Consider the following 10,301-nt stretch of genomic DNA (forward strand, 5'->3'; position numbering starts at 1 on the left):
TAATATTCTAAAATACATTAAATGTGTCCTTCTAAAGAAGTTGTGAAGAGATGTATGAGACTCTTTCTAATGCAGAAATAAACAAAAACATTCTGTCTGTTTTGTCCATGTATGTGTTTGTAAGAGTGACAGTAAAGATGCTGCCAGAAAATCAACACAATGAACTGAAAGTGATAAATTGCTCCCCAGAGCCAAGGAGAGCTGCAGAGTTGAGTCAAACTTCTCTCTGTTCATCAGTCAGAGTGAACACTTTCACATAAGTAACCACAAGATCCATCGTTGACATGACGATATTGATCAGAGCCACTTCAAATAAAACAGAAGTGCAGAAACTGCAGCTGATCTGGAAAGCTCTTATCTCTTTTGTGGTTTTGAAGTGATGATTCTTATGAACATGGATTTGAGGCAATAAATCAATTCATACATTGGAAATTACATTTTTTAACATCATAATAGAAGAATCTCTGTGTGTGTTTGATTTTTGTAGTGATGATTGTGGCTGTCTAAAAGCAGGTGGGGACAATCGCCTGTAAGATGATGCTATTCATTTATGGCAACTATACCATCAAATCAATATGTAAAGAGTTTATCTCATCACTGTCTGTGAGCCAATAAGTAAGCACTTTTCTTTTTGAGCCAAGATCTATTAGTGCTTGTGAATGGCTGTCCCAAGGCACACATGAAAAAAAAATTAAAAAAGTCACACAAAGAGAAGTGCTAATCACACTGTGGTAAATACGTTCATGTTTACTGTGATATGAAACTGCCTTGAGTCTGTAAAAATCTCAAGGAGCAAAAATTAAACAAAATATTTTTATCATAACATGTAGTGTAATCTTTGTTAAGATTTGATAAAATTGGTATAAAAAAGTGTTGGTCAGGAACTGGTATTGAAATCAAGGTATTGATATTGTTATCACTATTGAATATTTTTGAGCAAAATGGACAAGATATATTATCTGGACCAGCAGCCTTATTAATATTCACTCTCAGCAGGATTCTTCTCACATCCGCTCTGTTCACTGACAGCAGCTGATCCACTTGAACCAGAGCAGGAGAAGTCATACTTCCTGTTCACATCCTGACTCTTTATCTTTCCACAATCTCCATTAAAACTTCTGTGGTTCAATTATGGAGAACCACTGCCTTAGACTACTGAGATCAAGGACAAAGTAACACAAAGGGGGTTGGTCATTCTGTTTGTCCAGCCCTCTTCCAGTTTGAGCTGATATTTACAGACAGCACTGAGGTGACAGGGATGCACAGCAGTTGTACTCTGACAGACTTTGGGTTCTCACTGATCCTGCAGTCATGATGCTTGCTGGCTTCATCTTCCTGCTCCTACTCACAGGTAAGGTTTCTCTCATCCTCACAGTGTCTCTGATGCTCTGGATAATCCACAAACCTCACTACAAACAGCTTTCAGTGGAACTAAGTTTTACCAAAGAAAACTGGATGAATGAAGAGAGGTCTGGCTAATCAAGAGTAAAAATGTACTTTTCATTATTTTAAATTGATTTTAACCCCTATTTTGAAATGTCAGACGTCACAAAAGGCAAAGGAGACATTTCATTCGATTCAGAAAGAATCACTCTTGACTCAGATAAACAAAAACCTCTGATGGGGTCACTCATCTTCTGCAATTGTTGTCATCTTATAATAGTGTCTAATTTCATATGCTTTCTGGTCTAATGGACGATCCTTGCACAAGTAATCAGAAGGGATACATGTGGGTTAATTTCCCACTGAAAGGGATTTTAGTTTAATGCATCGTGCTGTCTGTTACATTACATTACATTAACATTGTTACATTATTTATGAAAATATTCTCAGAAAAAGTAACATATATTTGATATTTATAACATTTGCCCTTGCATGAAATTCATATGATGGATGAATGATTAATGAATCAATGAATGAACAATGATGTTTTCAATTGGAAGTCAGCAATATATATCTTTACCCAAACATCATATTTTTCTGATTACTTTTTGTTTAAAATGAACCTCTCTTGCAGTTAACGCACCTTGATGCTTTCTCTGCAGATGGAGAATTAATCAATGGTAGCTGCAACTATTTGGACCTTTTCACGAATTTGTACCCTAAAGGTAAGGCGCAGAACACCATGACCCGGCCTGTTAAAAACTACACAACAACCACTGAAGCACTCCTGGCTGTACTCATCTATGCCATTCTAGATTTGGTAAGTTGTGTATATTTCGCAACTACTTATTATTTCTTCTGTTGGGAGGATTATTTTCATCTCTTTGTTTGTGACATGGCAGGACAGGACAGGGGTGGTTCTTCATATGGGTAATATGGGCAGCCGCCCAGAGCGGCATGTGGGGAGGGGCAGCATGAGCGTAAACACACAGAAAAAGATAGCGGCCAGTCATCTACACTGACTGGCTCTCTAGCAGCTGCCTGTTATGACTCAGTGTCTTTTTTTTTTAACGTTTTCTGTTTATTTTGAATCCATGCCCTTTTGTGCCTCTTCTGGCTACCTTTACTTTCGAGAAAAACAAAACTTAACAGAAAGTCGAACCTCCGTATCCCTACGCATTAGCGCAACTGCGTAGGGATACGGAGATTCTACGGTTGACAAAAATGTAGTGCCAAAAGAATGGGTTTGGGAATAGTGCTGGGAGCTGCAGTCATCCAGACACTGCTCCAGACGGGGCAATTCACCAAGCTGGGTGCCACAAGAGTAATGTGAATAAAAACGAATGATCCTGCCATCAAGGCAAATATTTTCTTACGTGCTGTTTGTTCAACCTACTGCCTGTTCAAAATGGTCTAATCGATTTAGATGTTTGCAAACCTGTAATAACTTGTATTAACACTGAATGTGGACTTCATGTTTCTTTACTTGCAGAACGAGAAGGACCAGAAATTTGTATCATACATCTGGATTGACATGGTGAGTTCTCTCTGAGGAAGAAAACATTTTTGACTGATGCGAAATTTGTATTATCATTTTTCTATTTTTTGAAGTGTATGTATGTATGTATGTATGTATGTATGTATGTATGTATGTATGTATGTATGTATGTATGTATTTATATATGTATGAAACTTGTATTATTTTGTATGTGTGTGTGTGTGTGTGTGTGTGTTTATTTAACCAGGAAAGGTTCAAAATCATTGAGATTAAAAATCTTTTACAAGAGTATCTTGGCCAAGACAGGCAGCAGCATAGTCAAACATAGCTATGCACAAACACAAGGTGGACACAAACATCAACACTAAAGTTGTTTCTGGTCATCCAATTTCCCCTTAAAAGTGTTCAATGAGACCAACTCATTTTGTTCCAAAGCTGCTTGCTAGGAGATGTGTATTAGCTTTATTTTATTTTAAATAGCGTTGCTTATATACTGCTGGTTTGAAGTGGGCCACATGACATGGACACTATTGACAAAAAAATATAATTTCTGCACATTAATATTCATATAAAATAGAGGAACCACTAATATTAAATAGAAAACGATGTGTCTTATTTCTCCAGTGTACTGATACAATCTGCTGCCGGTTTGGAGTCACTGGATCAAATGACATGGAAGATATTGAAAAAACCAGTGTTGTTTTCGTCGACAATGACAATGAAAAAATTGTTTTGCTGACGCCCCTTTTTTCGTGACGGTAACGAGACAGTAACGAGATAAACATGGCTCTCTTAAATTCTCTCTAAATCCCAAATGTCTAGATTATTGCTCAGTAGACGTACATTAACTATAATAATAGAGATATGAACAAGATGAACTGGCAAAGACAAATACTAAGCGCAAGACTTAAATACACAAGGGAAGGGTGAGACCCAGGTGAAAACAATCAGGACTGACTTTATGTCAAACAAGCAAAGTAAATTAAACTTGGGCTACTTAAATGAACAGGATGGTACATCTAGTTATTTACTTCACAATAAATGTCCAGTAGACACTGTGTTGTCATACTGTCATACTGACACTGTCAGCGTCTTTAAACTGTCTCACCTCAGCTTCATTCGTGGTTGCTTGTTTATGGCCACTCACCCTACATCTTGTAGTTACCATATAACTAAATGTAATAAGGACGTACTTACTCTTACTCTGTAAAGAGAACAGTAGGAGAACATTTTATTTAGACATTACTTGCCTCAATACATGGAGAACAAACTACAGTTTCAGGAGTTATCAGGATAGTATGTAAAACATACATGAGAGATATGATTCATATTTAGTGTCTCACCTTGGGCTATAGTTGTATTCACTTCCTGGGATGAACGGAGACTGTGTACAGAGCTGAAACACAGTACGCTTGCACTTTGAAGAGCTGCAGGTTGAACACAAGCACTATGGAGAACATTTTTACATGACTTCAAACCTGTCAGCATAACCAAATCAAAATGTTTCTCTTTTCCTCTGTAGCTTTGGCGCGATGAGCACATTTCTTGGAATCCTATGGATTTCTGTGATATTGAGAACATTACAATCCCTTCTAAACAATTGTGGACACCAGACCTAACCATTGAAGAGATGTAAGTTTGAATGTGTGTACTCTGATGCTCACAAATATAAAGTGCCTGGCCATAAAGAAGTCACCACCTGGATTTGATTAAGTACTTTCAGTGTACTTTACATGAAGTTATAGTGTTTAATATATTCAGTGATACACTATAAAAATTCAGCTTAAAGGACACGTGTGTTTGTTCTCATTCAGGACAGAGAAAGACAAGGCCTCTGCGAGTCCTTATGTAATTGTTTTCAGCAGTGGTCGAATCTGGCTTAGGAATGACATGATGGTGATCAGCACCTGCAAGATGAATGTTTACAAATTCCCCTTTGACAATCAGAGCTGCAACCTCTCCTTCAAGTCTGCCATGTTCACCAGTGAGTCATTCAGCTATGTCATTTAAAAGTTTAATACAATTCCTATTAGTTGTTCAAGTTTTCTTGTGTCTTAAATGACATTGAGTCTGGCTGAACACATACATACATTCCTGATTTATTATCCTGCAAGGATACAGTTATTTATTTTTTTTATCTCTCACTTCAGACAAGGAAATTCGGTTTCTTCCATGGGATAACTCTTCACGGAGCACTAATTGGACTCTTTCGATGATTCGTTCCCAGTCTGAGTGGCTGTTCATCAATACAGACATCACCAACAAAACTGTCAACAATTTTGGACTCAACCAGAGCATGATGGTTTTCACTGTAAGTATTTATGGATATAGACAAACAGAGACTTTAGAGAGACAAACTTTATTTGAATCAACCACCTGACCCTTCACAGATCCACATGAAGAGGCGCTCTGTCCTCTATGTTGTCAACTTCATGCTGCCCATCCTGTTCTTCTTGGGTCTGGACTTGGCCTCCTTCCTCATCTCAGACAGCGGCGGAGAGAAACTGGGCTTCAAGGTCACTGTGCTGCTTGCTGTCACTGTGATGCAACTTATTCTGAATGAAATTCTGCCTTCTTCTTCAGACAGGATCCCACTCATCGGTAAAGTAGCTCAGAGTCACTGCACTTCACATGAGCCGGAACAGCACACGTTAAATCAATGTGTAGTTATTTGTCCACACTAATGATGATGTTCTCCCCTTTAGCAAACTACATTGTTGGGATTTTTGGTTTGATGATGCTCAGCCTCACAGAGACGATTGTGGTGATGTACCTGTTGGAGAAAGACTTGAAAGAAAACGAGCCAAATGGAGACCAAAACCTGAGTGAGGACTGTGGAGACAAACAAGGCAAAACCAGCCTTGATGACTGTTTCAGGGGTGAGATTTGCAACAACTTATATGGAAGTTTGAATGATATTCATGATCTCAGAACTAGTTTAAAACATTCAAAAATAAACTAACCAGAATGTGAAGAAGGAAAATAAGAAGTTTTAACGTTACATGTTTGTCCAAAGCCGCTCCTCATCAGTGTTGTCCTCCACTGCCCTGAGTCTGAAAACCTCCTTCCAGCGGTCTAAAGCTCCTGTGCTAGCATCGTAAACACCAACAGTCCCTCTGAGCTCTGAGCTCCCAGTCTGGGCAGAGTCAGCAAAGAACCACTAGCTGCACAGCTAACTCAGCTAACTAGCTAAGGGCAGCTCCATTTAACTGCAGCTATCAGTTACCCTATTGATATACTGTCCCCTAATTGTCTGTATGATTTCCACAGGTGGTCAGTTCTCACGTTGTGCACCTTTGTGTTACTTTATGGTTTCTCTGAAACAGCGATATGCAAATGTCAGTATAAATGAGGTAACTGTGTTATTTTAAATATACACTTACCATCTTTTGTGTCTAATTCATCATTTCAGGCATAAATACATGGATTCACTCTGCCTGTGTCTGTGATGTGTCTGCTGGTAAAACACCACCCGAAGTGCTGCCATTGCCCCAAGAGGTCAGGATAAAGTTTTACTTTTTAATATTTTACACAAATTGACTACCTTATCCTGCTGAAATATTGTGGCTGTGTTATTAGGTCAACATTTTGCAATTCCGTCCAGAAGAAGTGCCCCAGGAAAACGCATTTGAAGATATAAAAAGCTAAAAATATATAAATTGATTCAATGACTAATTCAAAGCTTTGTGGCACATGCTCATGATATACTTTTCTTTTTTGTAAAGACATTGAAGAAATGCTGAATTATATGAAAAGTTAATGAGTATGACTTGATAACCTTGATAGCTGTTAATAATAGCAGTATTATCATGTTTTGTTTTACCACGGTTATTAAATCACTTTTTCAGGGAAGCAGCAGCCAGCTGATGGAGGAGTCCAATGACTCCAAGTTGGGGGAGTTGGTGAACCCACCGTTTCTGCTCCTCAGCAGCAAGAAGGAAGAAGCGAAGCCTGCTGGCTACTGGAAGAGAGTGTGTAAAAGAATCAACACAGTTTTCTTCATTTTCTATATCATAGCTGCCAGTGTGTTTTTAGTCTATATGGCTGCCTGTTGGAATGAAGAATAGTTCTAGAAAATGACACATCAAGAAGGTGTTGGTTTTACTCTGAACCCACAGGGGAATATCAAAACAAAATGTCTTCAGATGAGTAACAATGTGTCACCCTGCAGCTCAAGATGAAGCTGTTGCGAACTTTGGTGTCTGAAATTACGTCACTAACCAAACATGTTTCGCTCACTCAAACCCGTCTAAGTACACATCCCTCATAATTTGCATGTTTCACACAAGTTGTAGACTGATGTCTTTGCTACGTAGTAATCATAATCATTTTGTACAAGGAATCCACCAATACACATATTAGATAAAAATTGAAGCTTGCAGGTATAAACAAAATTGCATGTTGACCTACTTAAATATATGGGCAATCTTTATCCACCAAAAAGCATGTTAAAATATATAACATTTCAAGTAAATAAAATTAAAAGGTAATAAGGTCATGATATGCTTAGTGTATGTTCATACTTTTATTTGGGGGGTCCTAGTAGAAGAGAAAAAAACATTTTTATCATATGGTGCTTTGCTGCAGAATCCCTTTTCCCACTGTGTCTTGAATGCTTTGTTTTAGCGACTGAGTGACACATCTCGCCTGTTTAATCTTTGTTAAGAGCTGCACAAGCACATTAGTTAACAGGCAGATGCAGCCAATCAGAGGCAGAGAAGAGCAGGTCATGCCAAGCAAGGTAGTGTGATCTAAAATAGCACCGCTACAGCAGTCGCAACCGTATGTCTGCTAACTGACTGGAGGATGGTATTACATAGTGACACACGTAAGTTAGAGAAGTAAAGGCTGGACTCTAAACCAGGCGTTCCAGGCAGTGCAGGAGAAGTTCTTTTGGAGAGAGTAACTCCCTTTGGTGTGGACTTAGGGCTTTTTCACTCTCCAGACCTTTTGCAGACATGCACAAAAATGCTACCCAACAAAATAAAGGAAAGTCAAAAACCTAAAAAGCATAATAGGGCCTCTATGACCTCTCAGCAAAAGCAATCATGACTTTGTCTTTTCACCTACAGTATAAATCAAGCCTCCTAGTTTGTGAAACAGGTTACAAGGTTGTAGTCTACGAGTCAGGCTTAGATACCAGGTGATGCACTGGAGTAATGTATAATATGAGAAGAAAATTGACTTTGGTATGTAAAAATTGTTCATCTGTCCCTTCAACAATCCTGAAATCAACCTGGTCTATTCTGAAAAAATCTTTACATGTTTTTGTATATGTATTTAACGATATCATCATGTATTTCAGTGCTGTTCACATTTGCATTTTATATTTACATAAAAGTCCTAATATGTAATTCTATACTGGCTCTGAGGAGATGTATGAGACTCTTTTTAATCTCTGAATGGACAATAAAGATTTCAAGACACATTTGCACTTCATATATAATTTTTGTGTGTGTGTGTGACTCAAATATCTCTGCAGATCAGGGTCAGACTGACCTGAGACCTGCGCACACCAGAGGCTATCACTGCAGAGCCCACCCCCACGACTCACCTTAAGAAACAAGTGGTTATATACTTGCAGCGGCGCAAGCTGGACCAGGAATTTGCCGGCGGTTTGGTCCCGTTCTGTCGATCTAAATGATCTAAATGGACTATTGTGGATTACTGCGACTGAACGACTTTGTACCAAGTCTGTTCCGGTCTGAGGAGATCTGGATATGCAAGAACAACAAGCAGAATCTGTAGGTTCCTGTGGATGTTCCTGTGTAGCTATAGTCAATTAGCATAACTCAGTGAAATGTAAAGAAACAGACATGATACATATTATCTCAAATAGGATCCATAAATTCAGATAAATAAAAAAGGAGCTTATTATAAGTGCAGAACTTGGATGAAAATCATCATGTAAGTTTTCTTCAATATTAAAGTAATCTATTGATCTATTGATCGATTCAGTGGCACATTACAAACATAATAGCAATTTTAAATGATGCAAGTTCTCTGGATGTCTGGGACTGCAGTCATGGGTGTACAGCAGACTTGTTAAACAGGCAGCCCATAGGCCACATGCCAAAAAACAATACAAAACAAAACAAAACAAAACAAAACAAAACACAGTGCTCATGTCCCAGTGCCAAGTTGAAATATATAAGTACATATGTTACTAAAAAAAAAAAAAACATATAATTTTGTATAAATCTGAGCAAATCAGTAGAAAATTAAACATCCAGACTAAGACTAAAGTTTCAAGTCATAGCCCATAGCTCAAGTGCAACAGCATCAAGTGCAACCTTATAAAGTGCCATAAAGGGAATGGACATAATAACCATGCAGCGGTCAAGGTTGCGGCATTGTTGAGCTGTTTACCAGCCTGACAGCATTGGGGAAGAAGCTGTTTTTCATTCTGGTGGTTCTCGACAGGATGCTGAGCAGCCTCCTGTCTGAGGGGAGGGGGCAAAACAGTCCATGTGCGGGGTGGGTGGTGTCTCGCATGATGCAGGTAGCTCTGTCAGTGCATCGGCTGATGTAGATGTTTGAGAGGGGTGGAAAGCTGCATCCGGTGATCTTTTGTGAAGACTTTACTACCCTCTGCTGTGCCTTCTTCTCTGCCTCGGTGCAGCTGCAGTACCAGACTGTGATGTAGGAGGTCAGTACACTCTCCACCACACATCTGCAGAAGGAGCTGAAGATGTTGCCCCCTTCAACTTCCTCAGGAAAAACATGCGCTGACAAGGCTCATAGTATTTTCACGCCAGGTGAGGGTGTTGGAACACCAAGGTACTTAATGCAGGGGACCACCTCCACAGCTGTGCCGTTGATGTGAAGAGGAGGGGGAGTGGCAGTGCTTTTCTTCCAGAAGTCCACAATCATCTTGTTTGTTTTGTTGCTGTTGAGAGTGTGGTTGTTCTCCCTGCACCACAGTCCCAATCCATCCACCTCCTGCCTGTATGCTGACTCATCTCCGTTGGTGATAAGCCCCACCACAGCTGTATCATCTGTGAACTTCACTATAAGGTTACTGTCACAGAGTGCTCTGCAGTCATGAATGAGCAGCGTGTAGAGCAGAGGGCTGAGGACGCAGCCCTGGGGAGAGGCAGTGCTGAGGATGATGGTGGAGGATATGGTGTTGTTAATCCTTCCAGACTGGGGTCTATTTGTCAGGTTGCTTCGAACTGACATACAACATCCTGCTGCTAGAATACTCACTTGAGCATCCAATGGGGATCAATCCACTGCTCAAAATAGTCCCACATAAATTTCAGAATCAGACTCAGAAATCCTTTAATGTCCCGCAGATGGGGATTTGTTTGTCACAGCAGTGTCAGAATGTTACAAGAACAGAGCAATAGCAAAACAAATTAGACAAAATAATTAAAAAGGAAAGAAAATAGAATTGACGTATATACATATTTTCTAT

General features: G+C 39.3%; 1 protein-coding gene across 1 annotated transcript; it reads left to right on the plus strand.

Annotated features, from left to right (window-relative positions):
• The first annotated feature begins 1,314 nt into the window (after positions 1 to 1,314).
• On the plus strand, positions 1,315 to 6,529 carry LOC119010230 (5-hydroxytryptamine receptor 3A-like). The gene is made up of 10 exons (XM_037082204.1): positions 1,315 to 1,351; positions 2,052 to 2,203; positions 2,876 to 2,920; positions 4,404 to 4,513; positions 4,696 to 4,865; positions 5,032 to 5,192; positions 5,272 to 5,482; positions 5,587 to 5,760; positions 6,294 to 6,379; positions 6,461 to 6,529. The coding sequence occupies exons 1-10, from the start codon at positions 1,315 to 1,317 to the stop codon at positions 6,527 to 6,529; spliced, it is 1,215 nt and encodes a 404-aa protein (XP_036938099.1).
• The last annotated feature ends 3,772 nt before the right edge of the window (positions 6,530 to 10,301 follow it).

This window comes from Acanthopagrus latus, chromosome 20 (assembly GCF_904848185.1).
Source record: "Acanthopagrus latus isolate v.2019 chromosome 20, fAcaLat1.1, whole genome shotgun sequence".
NCBI classification, from domain to species: domain Eukaryota; kingdom Metazoa; phylum Chordata; class Actinopteri; order Spariformes; family Sparidae; genus Acanthopagrus; species Acanthopagrus latus.